General features: G+C 41.0%; 1 protein-coding gene across 1 annotated transcript in view; it reads right to left on the bottom strand.

Moving 5' to 3' along the window:
• The window catches only part of ACSM3 (acyl-CoA synthetase medium chain family member 3), a 56,418-nt gene extending 38,064 nt beyond the window's left edge, over positions 1-18,354 (bottom strand). Inside the window, exons 1-3 of the mRNA XM_061401340.1 lie at positions 18,191-18,354; positions 9,865-10,134; positions 8,867-9,074 (exon numbers count right to left, since the gene is read on the bottom strand). Of these exons, the coding sequence (XP_061257324.1) occupies positions 8,867-9,074; positions 9,865-10,065 (409 nt within the window). The 5' untranslated portion in view covers positions 10,066-10,134; positions 18,191-18,354. The remainder of the gene's footprint in view (positions 1-8,866; positions 9,075-9,864; positions 10,135-18,190) is intronic.
• Positions 18,355-19,328: the final 974 nt, after the last annotated feature.

Below are 19,328 nucleotides of genomic sequence, written 5' to 3'. Positions count from 1 at the left end.
GACTCTATCTTTCTTCAAGTCAGTTTGCTTAAGATTCAGAATGATAAGGGCTCAATAAACCTGTATGTTTTATTCATACATTGTTCTCCTAATCTTTGTTAATAATACTATATATTTACTTGGAAACCTGTCTTTCTTCAAGATTCATGTCAATCATTTTATGGCCCGGGATGAGTCACCAGGTGCCAATGTTATCTTAAAATACATGTTGTGGATGAGGGACCTGGTGCCTCTCTGAGTTTCAGGATATCTCCTTTCTCTAATTAACAGCTTACTGATAGGTATATAACATACTGCTAAAGGCTAGCATGGGGGCATTCTTTCTGGCCCCTTCTGATGTCTATGTCAGAAGCTTTCTCTATCTCTTTTATACTTCAGTAAAACTTTATTACACAAAAGCTCTGAGTGATCAAGCCTCGTCACTGAACCCGAATTGAATTCCTCTCCTCCGGAGGCCAAGAATCCCGGTGTCTTTTCATGACTCAGCAACAATCTTTCAAAATGAGTGAATGTTTATTATAATTCCAGAGGGACCACAAGTGTTATATAAACTTCTTCAAGACCTGTAGGCCGAGATTGGATGGGATAGTAGCTTTTTGTGGTAAATGGCACTTAAAGGAACATATTCTTGGCAATTACTATTTTTTTAATGATTATATACTGAGATTTCTGTTGTAAAGGAATTTGACCTACAATACATATGCAAGAGTTTGAAAACGAAAATATGATAAGTTTGTTGTTGGCCCTGGAGACTATAGGCATATCTCTCTAAGAACTTGGAAATAAGGGAAATAGATTGCCTTCCAAGAGCTAAACTGTAAACTCAATATAAAATAGGAAAGAGATATTCATAGTCAATATAAACAGACATAATGATTCACAGAGCAACAAGATTAAGCCATACCCTTATATATAATATATTAATATAAAATTGGTTTCAGAAAGGGATACTGCAGCCACAGAACATAGAAAAAGGAGACTTACTAGGGCAAATCCTGGTAGTACGCACCTAAGCCTGTCTAGAGGAGAAGTCTCTGTTAAGGGATTTTACATATTATAGTCCCTGGGATGAGGTGGCCCCTAGCCAGTACCTATATTCACACTGCACTGTTTTCATTTTCTCAAATCTACAAGTTATTTCTTGCCTCAGGACCTTTGTAGAAGCTTTTCCATTTGCTTAGAATGAATGCTTCCATCACCTATACTTTCTTCCTCTGGCTGACTCATCCCTCAGTTTCAGCTTAAATTATGCACCTAACCAAAATGAAGAGAAATTATTTCTTAGCAAGAAAGAAGAGGTCAAAGGAGCAGGAGCTTGAGAGAAGCAGATAGACAAGAGGCCCTGTGGCTCTGTTAGGGGAAGCACACTGACTGAAACCACCCACCCTGGCCAGGCACCGTAGTAACCATTTGCATGAGTTGTTTTATGACAGGAGGTTCTGGTAAGGAACACAGAACTAATAAGCCTTCACCAACTGGAAGAGTTCAGGAAAGGTCAAAAGGAGACACCACATGTCTGACCACCTCCCAGAATCCTTCTCTCTAGCATCCATCTTGGCTGAACAAGGCATGCACCACCAAGGTCTCCGAGTCAGAATGATTGACTAAAGACAACACATTAGAAAATAATCCCATCACCATAAAACCCAAGACTGCAAGCCATGTGACAGAGCTGTTCTCCTGGGTTCCCTTACCTTCTGCTCTCCACCCGGGTGCCCTTTCCCAATAAAATCTCTTGCTTTGTCAGCACATGTGTCTCCTCAGACAATTCATTTCTGAGTGTTAGACAAGAGCCCAGTTTTGAGCCCTGGAAGGGGTCCCCCTTCGTGCCAACAGCTTCAGAGCAAAAATAGTAGAGACAGAAACTGCCTGCTGAATAGCCTGACCTCTTACAGAGGGCAGTTTTTCTTTCTGCACTTTTTCTCCTGTAAAATTCTCCAGTAAATATTCAATAATTCTTCTTCACTATTGAACTACTGAATATGAATGGATTTCTGGTCCTGGCAATCAAATAGTCTGTTACTGGTGCTTCCCTGGTGGTTCGGTGGTTAAAAATCCACCTTACAAGGCAGGGGACACCAGTTTGATCCCTAGTCTGGGAGGATCCCACATGCCATGGGGCAACTAAGCCTGTGTGCCACAACTACTAAGCCTGCACTCTGTAGCTCATAAGCTGCAACTACTGAAGACCTCGTGCCCTAGGGCCCATGCTCCACAACAACAGAAGCCATCACAATGTGAAAGTTCACACACCACTAGAGAGTAGCCCCTAATCTCTGCAACTAGAGAAAGTCCGTGCAGCAAAGAAGACCAACTGCAGCCATAATATATGCTGCTGCTGCTGCTGCTGCTGCTGCTAAGTCACTTCAGTCATGTCAGACTGTGTGTGACCCCATAGACGGCAGCCCACCAGGCTCCCCTGTCCCTGGGATTCTCCAGGCAAGAACACTGGAGTGGGTTGCCATTTCCTTCTCCAATGCATGAAAGTGAAAAGTGAAAGTGAAGTCGCTCAGTCGTGTCCGACTCCCAGCGACCCCATGGACTGCAGCCTACCAGGCCCCTCCATCCACGGGATTTGCCAGGCAATAGTACTGGAGTGGGTTGCCATTGCCTTCTCCAATATATAACATTAGTCTGTAACTAAGCTGTTTTTTAGTTGCTAAGTTGTGTCCAACACTTTTGTGACCCCATGGATTGTAGCCCACCAGACTCCTCTGTCCATGGGATTTCCCAGGCAAGAATACTGAAGTCGGTTGCCATTTCTTATCCAGGGTATCTTCCCAACCCAGATTGAGCCTGCATCTCCTACACTGACAGGCAGATTCATTACCACTGAGGCACCAGGGAAGCCCTGTGTTATTAAGACAGTGAGCTTCAACAGTATTCATGAAAGCAGTCATTTTGTTAAAAAACTATGCAAAAGTGGACTGTGCAACTCCAGTGAATAATTTACAAGTACACATGAGATTAGAGCATATAGCTCTCCTCAAATGCAAATAATGATTATAGTAAATTAAGAAAGTTAATATTTATTATAATAAAGATATTAATTCAACAAATATTTTGCTGAAATTTACTGTAAGCCAATCTTTGGAGTCACAGAGATGAATATATCATAGTCATTGCCTTTTAGAAGCTTCTTCACAGTCCTATGAGAATGACTGAGAAGCAACCCCACATCCAAGGAGTGGTAGCTGCGCGGGTGCAGGAGGGCCAAGAGGAGCAACTCCACGTTCAAGGTCAGGAGGGGCGGCCGTGACACGATACCCCTCGTCCAAGGTAAGAGAAACCCAAGTAAGATGGTAGGTGTTGCGAGAGGGCATCAGAGGGCAGACACACTGAAACCAGAATCACAGAAAACCAGCCAAGCTGATCACACGCACCACAGCCTTGTCTAACTCAATGAAACTAAGCCATGACGTGTGGGGCCACCCAAGATGGACGGGTCATGGTGGAGAGGTCTGACAGAATGTGGTCCACTGGAGAAGGGAATGGCGAACCACTTCAGTATTCTTGCCTTGAGAACCCCATGAACAGTATGAAAAGGCAAAATGATAGGATACTGAAAGATAAACTCCCCAGGTCGGTAAGTGCCCAATATGCTACTGGAGATCAGTGGAGAAATAGCTCCAGAAAGAATGAAGGGATGGAACCAAAGCAAAAATAATACCCAGTTGTAGATGTGACTGGTGGTAGAACCAAGGCCCGATGCTGTAAAGAGCAATATTGCATAGGAACCTGGAATGTTAGGTCCATGAATCAAGGCAAATTGGAAGTGGCCAAACAGGAGATGGCAAGAGTGAATGTCAACATTCTAGGAATCAGCGAACTAAAATGGACTGGAATGGGTGAATTTAACTCAGATAACCATTATATCTACTACTGTAGGAAGGAATCCCTTAGAAGAAATGGAGTAGCCATCATGGTCAACAAAAGAGTCCGAAATGCAGTACTTGGATGCAGTCTCAAAAACGACACAATGATCTCTGTTTGTTTCCAAGGCAAACCATTCAATGTCACAGTAATCCAAGCCTATGCCCTAACCAGTAACGCTGAAGAAGCTGAAGTTGAATGGTTCTATGAAGACCTACAAGACCTTTTAGAACTAACACCCAAAAAAGATGTCCTTTTCATTATAGGGGACTGGAATGCAAAAGTAGGAAGTCAAGAAACACCTGGAGTAACAGGCAAATTTGACCTTGGAGTATGGAATGAAGCAGGGCAAAGGCTAATAGAGTTCTGCCAAGAGAACACACTGGTCATAGCAAACACCCTCTTCCAACAACACAAGAGAGAACTCTACACATGGACATTACCAGATGGTCAACACCGAAATCAGATTGATTATATTCTTTGCAGCCAAAGATGGAGAAGCTCTATACAGTCAACAAAAACAAGACCAGGAGCTGACTGTGGCTCATATCATGAACTCCTTATTGCTAAATTCAGACTTCAATTGAAGAAAGTAGGGAAAACCACTAGACCGTTCAGGTATGACCCAAATCAAATCCCTTATTATACAGTGGAAGTGAGAAATAGATTTAAGGGACTAGATCTAATAGACAGAGTACCTGTTGAACTATGGATGGAGGTTCGTGACATTGTATAGGAGACAGGGATCAAGATCATCCCCAAGAAAAATAAATGCAAAAAAGCAAAATGGCTGTCTGAGCAGGCCGTACAAATAGCCGTGAAAAGAAGAGAAACGAAAAGCAAAGGAGAAAAGGAAAGATATAAGCATCAGAATGCAGAGTTCCAAAGAATAGCAAGGAGAGATAAGAAAGTCTTCCTCAGCGATCAATGCAAAGAAATAGAGGAAAACAACAGAATGGGAAAGACTAGAGATCTCTTCAAGAAAATTAGAGATACCAAGGGAACATTTCATGCAAAGATGGGCTCGATAAAGGACAGAAATGGTATGGACCTAACAGAAGCAGAAGATATTAAGAAGAGGTGGCAAGAATACACAGAAGAACTGTACAAAAAGATCTTCGTGACCCAGATAATCACGAAGGTGTGATCACTCACGTAAAGCCAGACATCCTGGAATGTGAAGTCAAGTGGGCCTTAGAAAGCATCACTACGAACAAAGCTCGTGGAGGTGATGGAATTCCAGTTGAGCTCTTTCAAATCCTAAAAGATGATTCTGTGAAAGTGCTGCACTCAATATGCCAACAAATTTGGAAAACTCAGCAGTGGCCACAGGACTGGAAAAGGTCAGTTTCCATTCCAATCCCAAAGAAACGCAATGCCAAAGAATGCTCAAATTACAGCACAACTGCACTCATCTCACACACTAGTAAAGTAATGCTCAAAATTCTCCAAGCCAGGCTTCAGCATACGTGAACCGTGAACTTCCAGATGTTCAAGCTGGTTTTAGAAAAGGCAGAGGAACCAGAGATCAAATTGCCAACATTGGCTGGATCATCGAAAAAGCAAGAGAGTTCCAAAAAAAAAAAAACATCTATTTCAGCTTTATTGACTATGCCAAAGCCTTTGACTGTGTGGATCACACTCAACTGTGGAAAATTCTTCAAGAGATGGGAATACCAGACCACCTGACCTGCCTCTTGAGAAACCTGTATACAGGTCAGGAAGCAAGAGTTAGAACTGGACATGGATCAACACACTGGTTCCAAATAGGAAGAGGAGGATGTCAAGGATGTATATTGTCACCCTGCTTATTTAACTTCTATGCAGAGTACATCATGAGATGTGCTGGGCTGGAAGAAACACAAGCTGGAATCAAGATTTCCAGGAGAAATATAAATAACCTCAGATATGCAGATGACACCATCCTTATGGCAGAAAATGAAGAGGACTAAACAGTATCTTGATGAAAGTGAAAGAGGACAATAAAAAAGTTGGCCTAAAGCTCAACATTCAAAAAACTAAGATCATGGCATCTGGTCCCATCATTTCATGGCAAATAGATGGGGAAACAGAGGAAACAGTGTCAGACTTTCTTTTTTGGGGGCTCCAAAATCACTGCAGATGGTGATTGCAGCCATGAAATGAAAAGATGCTTACTCTTTGGAAGGAAAGTTATGACCAACCTAGATAGCATATTGAAAAGCAGAGACATTACTTTGCCAACAAAGGTCTGTCTAGTCAAGGCTATGGTTTTTCCAATGGTCATGTATGGATGTGAGAGTTGGACTGTGAAGAAAGCTGAGTGCCGAAGAATTGATGCTTTTGAACTGTGGTGTTGGAGAAGACTCCTGAGAGTCCCTTGGACTGCAAGGAGATCCAACCAATCCATCCTAAAGTAGATCAGTCCTGAGTGTTCATTGGAAGGACTGACGCTAACACTGAAACTCCAATACTTTGGCCACCTCACACGAAGAGTTGACTCATTTGAAAAAGCCCTGATGCTGGGAGAGATTGGGGGCAGCAGGAAAAGGGGACTACAGAGGGTGAGATAGCTGGATGGCATTACCGACTCAATGGACATGAGTTTGAGTAAACTCTGGGAGTTTACTGAGCGACTGAACTGAACTGAGTATGCCCAGACAGAACAGTACAGGTTAAATTAGAAACACATACTATTTCTTTCAGTTCAGTTGTTCAGTCATGTCCAACTCTTTGCAACCCCATGAATCATAGCACGCCAGGCCTCCCTGTCCATCACCAACTGCTGGAGTTCACCCAAATTCATGTCCATCGAGTTGGTGATGTCATCTAGCCATCTCATCCTCTGTCATCCCCTTCTCCTCCTGCTTCCAATCCCTCCCAGCATCAGGGTCTTTTCCAATGAGTCAACTCTTCTCATGAGGTGGCCAATGTATTGGAGTTTCAGCTTCAACATCAGTCCATCCAATGAACACCCAGAACTGATCTCCCCTAGAATGGACTGGTTGAATCTCCTTGCAGTCCAAGGGACTCTCAAGAGTCTTCTCCAACACCACAGTTTAAAAGCATCAGTTCTTCGGCACTCAGCTTTCTTCACAGTCCAACTCTCACATCCATACATGACCACTGGAAAAACCATAGCCTTGACTAGACAGACCTTTGTTGGCAAAGTAATGTCTCTGCTTTTCAATATGCTATCTAGGTTGGTCATAACTTTCCTTCCAAAGAGTAAGCATCTTTTAATTTCATGGCTGCAATCACCATCTGCGTGATTTTGGAGCCCCAAAAAAGAAAGTCTGACACTGTTTCCTCTGTTTCCCCATCTATTTGCCATGAAATGATGGGACCAGATGCCATGATCTTAGTTTTTTGAATGTTGAGCTTTAGGCCAACTTTTCCACATTCATCTTTCACTTTCATCAAGAGGCTTTTTAGTTCCTCTTCACTTTCTGCCATAAGAATGGTGTCATCTGCATATCTGAGGTTATTGATATTTCTCCCGGCAATCTTGGTTCCAGCCTGTGCTTCTTTCAGCCCAGCATTTCTCATGATGTACTCTGCATAGAAGTTATGTAAGCAGGGTGACAATATACAGCCTTGACGTCCTCCTTTTCCTATTTGGAACCTGTCAGTTGTTCCATGTCCAGTTCTAACTGTTGCTTCCTGACCTGCATATAGGTTTCTCAAGAGGCAGGTCAGGTGATCTGGAATTCCCATCTCTTGAAGAATTTTCCACAGTTTATTGTGATCCACACAGACAAAGGCTTTGGCATAGTCAATAAAGCAGAAATAGATGTTTTTTTGTAACTCTCTTGCTTTTTCGATGATCCAGCCAATGTTGACAATTTGATCTCTGGTTCCTCTGCCTTTTCTAAAACCAGCTTGAACATCTGGAAGTTCATGGTTCACGTATGCTGAAGCCTGGCTTGGAGAATTTTGAGCATTACTTTACTAACATGTGAGATGAGTGCAATTGTGTGGTAGTTTGAGCATTCTTTGGCATTGCCTTTCTTTGGGATTGGAATGAAAATTGACCTTTTCTAGTCCTGTGGCCACCCAAAAAAGAAAGCACCTAGACTGGGAGATCAGGGCGATGTTGCTGAGAAGGTGACATTAGAACTGAGACTTTTAAGTTTAATAGGAGTTGTTTAGGGGATTAGGTGTGAATGAAATACTTTCTAAGCATAGGAAATAGTGTGCACAAAATCAAGGAGACAAGAAAGATAACAAACCTTATAGGAAACTGTTTGAGATGGCTGAAGAGTAGGAGTGTGGGAAAATGAGAAAAACAAATGGAAGATAGCTAGAGCTTTCCACAATTCACCTCAAATTTTATCTGGTATGCAACAAAGAGTTATTAAATACTATCAAGCAGCAAAATAAAAGGATAACATATGTGTTCTAGAAAAACACTGCTGTGGAGGATGAATTGGATTGAGATGGGGTATAGACACACACAGAATCAGGAGTAGGGATTCTTTTGGGAAAATCCACTCAGAAGATAGTAAAAATGAAGTAAGGAAAGGGCAATGAAGTTGGAGAAGATGAGGTACTTTGGAGCCATGTAGGAAGTCAAATTTATAAGATGTAAGAACTGATTAGGAAGGAGGAGTAGCAGATGCCTGGCTTAGGGCACTAGATGAATGGTAATTAACCATGAGAGGAATAAAGGTTTGATGCAGGAACTAGGATGGGTTCCTTGAGTTTGTGACTGATTGAGTTGCAGATGATTGTGAATCCTATAGGAGGAGAGAAGAAGTTGGTCTATAGGTGTTCGATTGTTGATTGGTATTAACTTAAACGTATTTCATTATTAAAAAAAAAAAAAACCAACTCATAGGTCAAAAGATATGGCATGTTTCCAACACATTTCTAAGGTTCTCGAGAATAATACCATGTTGTGTATAGTTCTTCAAATAAAAATGGCCAAAATAAATGTCTCATGATTACTTAGATGTTTTGGAAAATCTCTCATCCACCATACTTTAAATATTGCAACACCAACACTACTAACCTGTGCGCAGACAGGCTATATTTGCAAGCCACCATTCAGGGATCCTGGGCAAAAGCAAAATTACTCGATCTCCCCTTTGCAGGCCACAGGCTTCTGTAAGTATATTTGCAAATTTCCTTGATAAAGATCCTAGTTCCTCAAAACTCCATCTCACTTCTCCATTTCCATTTGTCCACCAGAAGGCTGGATTGGAAGGTTTCTTCCCAGCCTGAGGAAAGACAAACAAGTCAGATTTAAAGGTGGTTGTGCAACTAATTCTATTTCAACTGACTTAATGTAATATTTTCTCTGAAGAAAATTCACAGGTCTTTAGTTAGGACATACTTGGAGTATTTGGGAGGAACTCTGGGGTCCTTATTTCTAGATTTTGGGAGCCATGTCACTTCTTTCAGCACATGTGATTTCTCATTTAGCCTGATTATTTTTCTTTCCATAAAGGTAGAATTCTTGCATCCCTTTATATTCTCTCAATGCTCTTTGCCTCATTTCCTGCCATTTTTTATTCTTGGGTTCCCATTTCACTCTAGTCCTTTATATTTATTTATTTTTAGTATTTATTTATTTATTGGGCCACTTTAGGTCTTTGTTGTGGCACACAGGATCTTCACTGCAGCAGGTGGGATCTTTTGTTGTGGCCTGTGGCCAGCAGGCTGAGTTGGCCCATGACATGTGAGATCCATGTTCCCTGCTTTGGAAGGTGGATTCCCAACCACTGGACCAACAGGGAAGCCCCTACTCCTTTTTCTTTTTTAAAAAATTAACCTATAATCATAGATTTTTATAACCCAGGCTTTTTCAACCATGGAACTCTTAACGGTGAACCAGATGTCCTGTGCATTACAGGGTATTTAGCAGCACCCCTTAGCCTCCACCCATTAGCATACACCCTCCCCCAACTCACAGCAACAAAAGTGTCTCCAGACATTGCCAAATGTCCCCTGGGGGCAAAAATCACTCTCAGTTAAGAAACTGCAGTCTGACTGGTCCTTGCTACATACCTTTTCCATACTGGTCCATTGGTCCAGGACATCTTTGGCAAAGTTGAAATACTCTGGGATCTCTAGTTTAAAGTCCTGTTTCATGGATTCATAGTTGGAGAAATTCTGAGGGGTCACTGTTCTGTAATCTTTATGCAATGCTCTCATAGAGCCAGGAATTACTGGGCACTGAAAATATTTGGCACAAAGTAATATCTTCATGGTGACAAGGGCTAACGTCAGTCTGGCTAAGTATTTTAGCACCCCGAATTTCTACAGATACCAATCCATCTAAAAGACAAACAAAAAGACATGCATTTGTTTCAGCCATATCCCCAAGCAGCCAAGTTTTATTATTATTAATCATCATAGTAGTACTATTTTTTGAGAACTCACTATGTCCCAAATACTGTGCTCAATGCTTTACTTACATACAATTTATCATTAAATCTTCAGAGTAACCCTGTAAAGTGGGTGCTATTATCGTCTCTGCAGATGGAGAATATGATGAATAAGAGGTTGTCTCAGTCCTCTCTGGTTTAAACAACAGATAATTATTTCTCACACTTCTGGAGGCTAGGGAGTCCTAGATCAAGCTGCTGGCTGGTTCAGTTATCCCATGAAGGTCTGTTCCTAGCTTGCAAATGGTTGCTGTCCCTCTGTGATCTCACATGATGGAGAGAGAGAGAACCCTGCTCTCTCTTCCACTTCTTGGAAGATACTAATCCCATCAGGTGCCTCACTGTCATGACCTCAGCTAAACCTAATTACCTACCAAAGGCCCCATCCCCAAATACCATCACATTGGAGGTCAAAGCTTAACAGAAGAACTGTTTTGAACTGGGATACAAACATTCAGTCTGTAACAGAGGCATTGATTGGATTTGAACCTAGAATTGTCTCATTCCAGCCCATTCTTCTGACAAGTAAGGGCTAGTGCCTCCATATACATTTCTAAAAAAGAAAAGATCTGTGTCATCCAGTTACTCTCAATGAAAGTAAAAAGTTAAGCTTTTATTCTCTTTCATCTAAGGATTTCAAAAGGAGTGTAGAAATGTTAAGGAGAATTTTTTGCAATGGGTAATACACAGATGAAGAAACTGAGGTAGCAAAGTACCAGTTACTCATGAAAGCACTGTCAAAGCTCCTCTAGTTTATAGACTATAATTCCCACACTCCAGATAGGAGCCCACACTACCTCCAGGCTTGGAGCTGCATTTACCAGAGATATGAAAATAGAGTTTAGCCTTTTGTAGGAGAGGCCTCTCTGGGCCACCCAGTCCTCCCTCCTTCTGTGGGAAATCATTTGATCACAATGTCATTTATTTGGCTGAGGTCTCATAATTGAGGCTATATAAAAACAGTTTTAGGGATCACGGGTTTTCTTCTTTATACTTTCTGTAATCTCCCAAATTTCCTTCAATGAAACACTACTCTCACAATCATTGCTGCTAAGTCACTTCAGTCGTGTCCGACTCTGTGCGACCCCATGGACGGCAGTCCACCAGGCTCCGCTGTCCCTGGGATTCTCCAGGCAAGAACACTGGAGTGGGTTGCCAGTTCCTTCTCCAATGCATGAAAGTGAAAAGTGAAAGTGAAGTCACTCAGTCGTGTCTGACTCTTAGCAACCCCATGGACTGCAGCCTACCAGGCTCCTCCATCCATGGGATTCTCCCAGCAAGAGTACTGGAGTGGATCACCATTGCCTTCTCCAGCTCACAATCATTAAATCATCATTTTTAGCTTCAATTCTAACTTTATGGTATGTAAGGCAGAGTAGCTGTGTGGAAGCATTTATGTATTGATATAGTTCCGAACAATGATTAATAATGGATGCCAGCCATACATTTAACTCTAAATGGACCTGGCAATTGGGCATCATATTGTTGCACTCAATGCATCCTCATGGTTACTTAATATAATGATTTATTATGATAATAAAGATATTGATTCAACAAATATTTCACTGAGATTTACTGTAAGCCAAGGAGCCAAGGAGACCTGGGTACTTTGTCTGACCCTTTGATCTATTTGTATGCAGACCTGATAAGGGAATGAGATGAAGCCCTTTGGGATCATCTGATTTAAACCTCCTCATTTTTCACCTGCAAAGAAAACAGGATCCCGCAGAAGGGAAGCAACTTGCATTAATGTGATATGAGAATTAGAACTAGAATGTTGGTCTACAGATCAATGGGATTTCATTTGAGCAGTGCTTCTCAAACCTGGTTATATATTTGAATCCTGAGGAAAGCTTTATAAATGTACTGATGCCTGAGTCTTAATTAAATCAGAATCTCTGGGGTTAGTGTTGTAGCCACGCGTTCTGGGAAACAGATTCACTCAGAAGAACAATGCAGATAGTGGAGTGCAGTTTATTACACCAGCGGGCCCAAGGTAGAGTCTCCTCTTAGCCAAGGACCCTGACCAGTTTTTGTGAAAACCTTATATACCCTAAGTGTACTTGCTCAAACCCACCTCCCCAAATTCCTTGAAACTAGTCTGGACAAGGTGAAAGAGAGATACGATCAAAGTTAACCCATGATTCATGTGTCATAAGACTAGATAAACAGTGGATATATGTCAGTAGGCCTGTGGTCATATCCCGGTAAACATAATGGAATTTATCACTTTGTTTCATTACAGAAATAATTAGCATATTCTTTTAGACAATGGAGAGTCCAAGTCCAAGTCCTGAGGCTCTTTAATCCGGGAATCTGGTTTTCCATTGGTATGCCATTTCTATAGACACCGGGCACAAAGTTCAGAGTCCATTGGGAGGGTGACCAGGCGTGTAGCCTAATGTTCACAGCCTGGCCTAAGATGGAGCCCAGCTCTGTCTGTTTCCTCCTTCATTAGGGCCTGGGAATCATATTTTTAAAAATTTCCTCAGAGGATTCTGCTGTGCAACCAAGGCAGAGAGTCATTGATTTGGAGGTTATGATCCATAAACAATATCAGCATCACCAGGAAACTTATTAGAAATACCCATTTTCAGACCCCAGTTTCACATTTTACCAATGAAGAGACTAGTAGAATCACCCTCAGAGAGTTGTCCCAAAGATTAAATGAGACAAAGTGCTTATCATGGTGTCTAGCATATCACTATCCTTTAGCTCAGGAGTCAGCAAACTTTTTCTGTACAGGGTCAAATAATAAATATTTTGGGTTTTGTGGGCCATTTGGTCTCTGTTGTAACTGCTCCACTCAATTCTAGTTGAGGCAGCAGCCACTGACAATACAAAAATGAATAATCATAACTGTGTTACTAAAAATACTATGTCTCATCATGAATTGTTATTCCGTTTTTTATTTTTCCAAATAGTTAAAAATGCAAGAATTATTTTTGGTTCACAGGTTGTACAAAAGCAAGTGGAGGGCTGGATTTAGCCCATGGGCCATAGTTTGCTAATCTTTGCACTAGAATATAAAGTTTATGAGGGTATGGGCATTGTCTATTATGTTCATGGGAATTATAATAGCATTTGGCCAGAGTAAGTGCTAAATAAATATTTGTTGAATAAATAAATGACTTCTTCAGAAGGCAGAAACTTTACACACGGTGTTTTGTGTTTTTTTTCCCCAATAACTCAGAACTGTCCAGTGGGTTGCAAAGAGTCAGACAGGACTGAGCACACACACACACACACACACACACACATACAACACAGCAGAATATATATCTCCTCCTTTAACCAGAATTGTGTGACAACTTGCACTGTTCGTGTGGCTAATTTAGATTAATTTAAATACTATTTGAAAATTAGTTCTTTAGCCACACTAGCTACATTTCACAGAGAAGGCACTGGCAACCCACTCCAGTACTCTTGCCTGGAGAATCCCATGGCTGTAGGAGCCTGGTAGGCTGCAGTCCATGGGGTCGCTAAGAGTCAGACATGACTGAGCGACTTCTTTCACTTTTCACTTTCATGCATTGGATAAGGAAATGGCAATCCAGTCCAGTGTTCTTGCCTAGAGAATCCCAGGGACAGGGGAGCCTGGTGGCTGCCATCTATGGGGTCACACAGAATCGGACACGACTGAAGCGACTTAGCAGCAGCAGCAGCAGCAGCTACATTTCAAGTGCCTAATAGCCACATGTGACCAGTGGCTACCATACACATGTTAGTGCAGTCACAAAACATTTCTATCATTGCAGAAAATTCTTATTGATAGTGCTAACCTATATTGATAATAGCTCAGAACTGGAGTGATATGAAACATTAATATACAGGAAACTTGAGAGGAAGAGTTCCCAAGATAAGATTTTTCTAAAAGTTCAGGTTTAGTAAATTGTTTACTCATCACTTTCCTCTTGTTTGAAGCTGCGTGAGGGAAAGTGTTAACTATTAATCAGAGATCCCTTGGCAGTTCTCTTAGGGTCTAAAAGAGCCTACTTTTTAGAACAGAAATGAACCCCTGAATCTTCAAACATCATTCTCTTTGGCAGTCAGGGTTGAGTGGAAGGAACAAACCTTCTGTCTTATTTGCTGGCAAGTTACATCCTGCACATTTTGCAGCTCTCTTCCTTCTTACAGAATTAACAATGTTTACTTCAATGGGAAGGAAACAGTTAAGTAGTCAACACTAAGTTTTTGGCAACCTGGTTCCAGTATTCTTGCCTGAGAAATCCTGTGGATAGAGAAACCTGGCAGCTATAGTCCATTATGCCACAGAGAGTTGGACATGACTGAGAGACTGAGCACAGCACAACACTGTTTTTAGTGCTATAACTTTGTTTTTAATTTTGGAGGATAATACCGTCAAATGATTTTAAAAATTACAAAAGGTACACAGTGAAAAATCTGCCTTCCACCCCATCACATAGCTGCCCAGTTTCAGTTCAGTTCAGTCGCTCAGTCATGTCCAAATCTTTTCGAACCCATGGACTGCAGCATGCCAGGCTTCCCTGTCCATCACCAACTCCCAGAGCTTACCCAAAATCATGTCCATCGAATTGGTGATGCCATCCAACCATCTCATCCTCTGTCATCCCCCTCTCCCGCCATCAATCTTTTCCAGCATCAGGGTCCTTTCTAGTGAGTGAGTCAGTTGTTCGCATCAAGTGGCCAAAGTATTGGAGTTTCAGTTTCAACATCAGTCCTTCCAATGAATATTCAGGACTGATTTCCTTTAGGATAGACTGGTTGAATCTCCTTGCAGTCCAAGGGACTCTCAAGAGTCTTCTCCAACACCACAGTTTAAAAGCATCAATTCTTTGGCACTCAGCTTTCTTTATGGTCTAACTTTCACATCCATACATGACTACTGAAAAAAATCATAGCTTTGACTAGATGGGCCTTTGTTGGCAAACTAATGTCTCTACTTTTTAATATTCTCTCTAGGTTGATCATAACTTTCCTTCCAAGGAGGAAGCATCTTTTAATTTCATGGCTGCAATCACCATCTGCAGTGATTTTGGAGCCCCTCAAAATAAAGTGTCTCACTATTTCCATTGTTTCCCCATCGATTTGCCATGAAGTGACAGGACTGGAATGCCATGATCTTAGTTTTCTGAATGTTGAGTTTAAAGCCTACTTTTTCACGCTACTCTTTCACTTTCATCAAGAGGCTATTTAGTTCTTCTTTGCTTTCTGCCATAAGGGTGGTGTCATCTGCTTATCCGAGGTTATTAATATTTCTCCCGGCAATCTTGATTCCAGCTTGTACTTCATCCAACCCAGCATTTCACCTGATGTACTCTGTATATAAGTTAAATAAACAGGGTGACAACACACAGCCTTGACATACTCCTTTCCCTATTTGGATCCAGTCTGTTATTTCATGTCTAGTTCTAACTGTTGCTTCTTGACCTGCATACAGATTTCTCAGGAGGCAGGTCAGATGGTCTGGTACTCCCATCTCTTGAAGAATTTTCCAGTTTGTTATCACACAGTTATTACACAGTCAAAGGCTTTGGCATAGTCAGTAAAACAGAAGTAGATGTTTTTCTGGAATTCTCTTGCTTTTTCAGTGATCCAGCAGATGTTGGCAATTTGATCTCTGGTCCCTCTGCCTTTTCTAAAACCAGCTTGAACAACTGGAAGTTCTTGATCCACATATTGTTGAAGCCTGGCTTAGAGAATTTTGAGCTTTACTCTGCTGGTGTGTGAGATGAGTGCAATTGTGCGGAAGTTTGAGCATTCTTTGGCATTGCCTTTCTTTGAGATTGGAATAAAAACTGGCCTTTTCCAGTCCTGTGGCCACTGCTGAGTTTTTCAAATTTGCTGGCGTATTGAGTGCAGCAGCACTTTCACAGCATCATCTTTTAGGACTTGAAATAGCTCAACTGGAATTCCATCACCTCCACTAGCTTTGTTCGTAGTGATGTTTCCTAAGGCCCACTTGACTTTGCATTCCAGGATGTCTGGCTCTAGGTGAGTGATCACACCATTGTGATTATCTGGGTTGTGAAGATCTTTTCTGTGTAGTTCTGTGTATTCTTTCCACCTCTTCTTAATATCTTCTGCTTCTGTTAGGTCCATAGCATTCCTGTCCTTTATTGTGCCCATCTTTGCATGAAATGTTCCTTTGGTATCTCTAATTTTCTTGAAGAGATCTCTAGTCTTTCCCATTCTGTTGTTTTCCTCTATTTCCTTTCACTGATCACTGAGGAAAGCTTTCTTATCTTGCCTCGCTATTCTTTGGTACTCTGCATTCAAATGGGTATATCTTTCCTTTTCTCCTTTGCCTTGAGCTTCTTTTCTCTTCTCAGCTATTTGTAAGGCCTCCTCAGACAACCATTTTGTCTTTTTGCATTTCTTTTTCTTGGGGATGGTCTTGATCATCCCATCCTTATTCCCTCAGAAAACTCTATTATTATTTCTATGTATTTTTTCAAAGTTTCTTTATATATATTCAAGCAAATGACCATAGTTTCTTTTTTCTCCACCACTTTTACACCACATGTAGTCCAGAATACCCACAATTTTGTCCATAATTTTTTTTTTAATACAACTTTGAAGGGTTTTCCATATCTGTGAACAGATCTTCCTTATTTTGCTTTTTTGTTTTAAATAGCTGTATGACATTCCAGAACAGCTGTGCTATAATATCTTAAGCCAATCCCCTATCTATCTTCATTTGGACTATTTCCATTATTTTGCAATTAAAGTGAAAATTTCAAACAATTTTCTCCACTCATTCAGAATCCTTCAAACATATGTTGAAAAGAAAATTGGCCAGGCATTTGGAGCTTAAAATGGCCTAATCATTTTGTTCTACCAAAAAGAAAATCCCAACATCTTTGTCATCAAAACTAAGACCACATTTTCCCCAACAAAGTTCTTTTCCTATCTTTTCAGTGATTTTAACTTTTCATAAGGTCCATTTTATAGGCTTTTAGTGAGTGACTTCACTTTCACTTTTCACTTTCATGCATTGGAGAAGGAAATGGCAACCCACTCCAATGTTCTTGCCTGGAGAATCCCAGGGACGGGGAGCTGGTGGGCTGCCGTTTATGGGGTCATACAGAGTCGGATATGTCTGAAGCGAGTTAGCAGCAGCAGCAGCAGCAGTATTCTTTTTAGGTGATAGAGCTGAGATAATTTCCCAATGTAAGCCTAGATTTTTATAATGAGCCATAGAAAACTCTTGTAATAAAGACAGTACCACTTCTGGCTAGATGAACTTTTCAGGGCCTCATCTGCAATGTAGTTTCTACATCCATATAAGCTGCAGTGCCAAGAGAGTTTTCACCACCCCACATCTCCATAACTATCTTTCCTATCAAGTAATCCAAGCAATAATGGTAGCTTGGCATATATAGCCTGAAAGCAAGGTAAAATCCCTACTATTTTCCCCAACTAAACTTCTATATAGAGTTTTTAGATCTATGCTTGACCACGTAGCAGAGAAAAGTGGCTGCCCCCAGGTTATTTCCTTGAGTTTCCATGTATGTTTCCTAAAAGTTCCTAGAAAAAGCTTGCATACTTCCTGGATGATGCAGAAGATGGATTCTTATTTGCCACTGAGCAGGGCAGGGAACTAAGTAGTACAGTGAAAAACTCAGCTGCTACTTGGACTCAATTGAATTTTTTTAAAAAACACTTTAAGAAATTAACAAATGAACATGGTTTTTTAAAAAAAAAAAATTAAATAGCATGAAAAGCTTAAAATGAAAAACTTAGCTGCTATGTTTATAGCCTTTTTTGTGTACATACTCCTGGTCACTTACTTGATAGTATTACACGACAACTGACAAATTCTGATAGAAACACCCCAGCTGCCCAAGATTTCAGTGAGACCATTTTTGATTTGTTGGTCTTGTTTGTTTGCTATCTTTGTTTAAAAGTACATGTGCCAGCCCAGCAAACCATACTTAGAAGACAGATAAGGTGGTACTCACTAAAGTGACAGATTCTGACACAGCTGGAGATGACAGATGACGGCAGACTTATTTCCTGGAGGAGGATCCCTGAAACTTGAACTCTTGTATCTGCTTTGGTGGTGGTAATAACCAAAAGAAGAGAGAATAGCCTGACAGTTGGGAGAGGTTAAATTATGCTCAGAAGTGTCTTGCTTGGATTGGTGAAGACATTCTGGAGGGAGGAGCAAACATTCTGGGCTAAGTTTACACTGTAAGTTTACACAGTCCCCTGAGGTTACTTATCCCTTTTATAGTTAATAATTTACACACACCACAGGCTTTTGCAGGAATGGGAAAATAATGTATTTATTAGATGGAAAATGTCCATGCAGTTGCTGGAGGGGTTAGTTTCATGAAGGGATTGAGGGAATTTTCTCTCAGAAGAAGGAAAGAAAAAAGGGTGAAAGAAAGCAAAGGGGTTTTGAATAGAAAGGAAAGAAATTAAGGTATAGGTTGCTCTAGGTCACAGTGAACAAGTTGCTATGTTTATCTTTGGACCTGTTGAACCGGTCAGGACTAAGAATAAATAATATCAGCTTACTCTTCTGTTTACATCCTTCAACACTTTCTAGTTCACGCCAGGTAAAAATTCAAATCTTTACATGGACTCCAAAAAACTGCATGATCTGACACAGTGTCCTTTCTGACCCACTGCCCTCTCCTTCGCTCCCTCACTCTGCTGCAGCCACATCAGCCCCCTTACTTTTCTTGTAATATATGTATTCCAGCCTTTGGATCTTTGAACTTACAGTTCCCACTGCCTTGAACACTCTTCCCTGGACTATTGCCTTCACCAAATCCCTCTTTTATGAGATGTCCTCTCAAAGAGGTCTTCTCTTACCACATTTTCTAAAATAGCATCCCTCATTTTTGTCTCTTTACCCTGTTTTAACTGTTCACATCTCTTACTACCACCCTTACAAGTAAGCAATTCTTTTTTCCATGGATGTATCACTATCATCTAGAGCAGCTGTTGGCAAATCTTAGGCATTCAATAAATATTTGATGGGAAAATGAAAAGATAAATGACTCGGTTACACATGACAAAAACCCAAATCAAATTCACTTAAACAAGATGAGGAATTTATTTGTCCCTTTTTAGTTCTAGGAGTTTGTT

This window comes from Bos javanicus, chromosome 25 (genome assembly GCF_032452875.1).
Source record: "Bos javanicus breed banteng chromosome 25, ARS-OSU_banteng_1.0, whole genome shotgun sequence".
NCBI lineage: Eukaryota > Metazoa > Chordata > Mammalia > Artiodactyla > Bovidae > Bos > Bos javanicus.
This window is presented reverse-complemented; position numbering and strand designations above follow the sequence as displayed.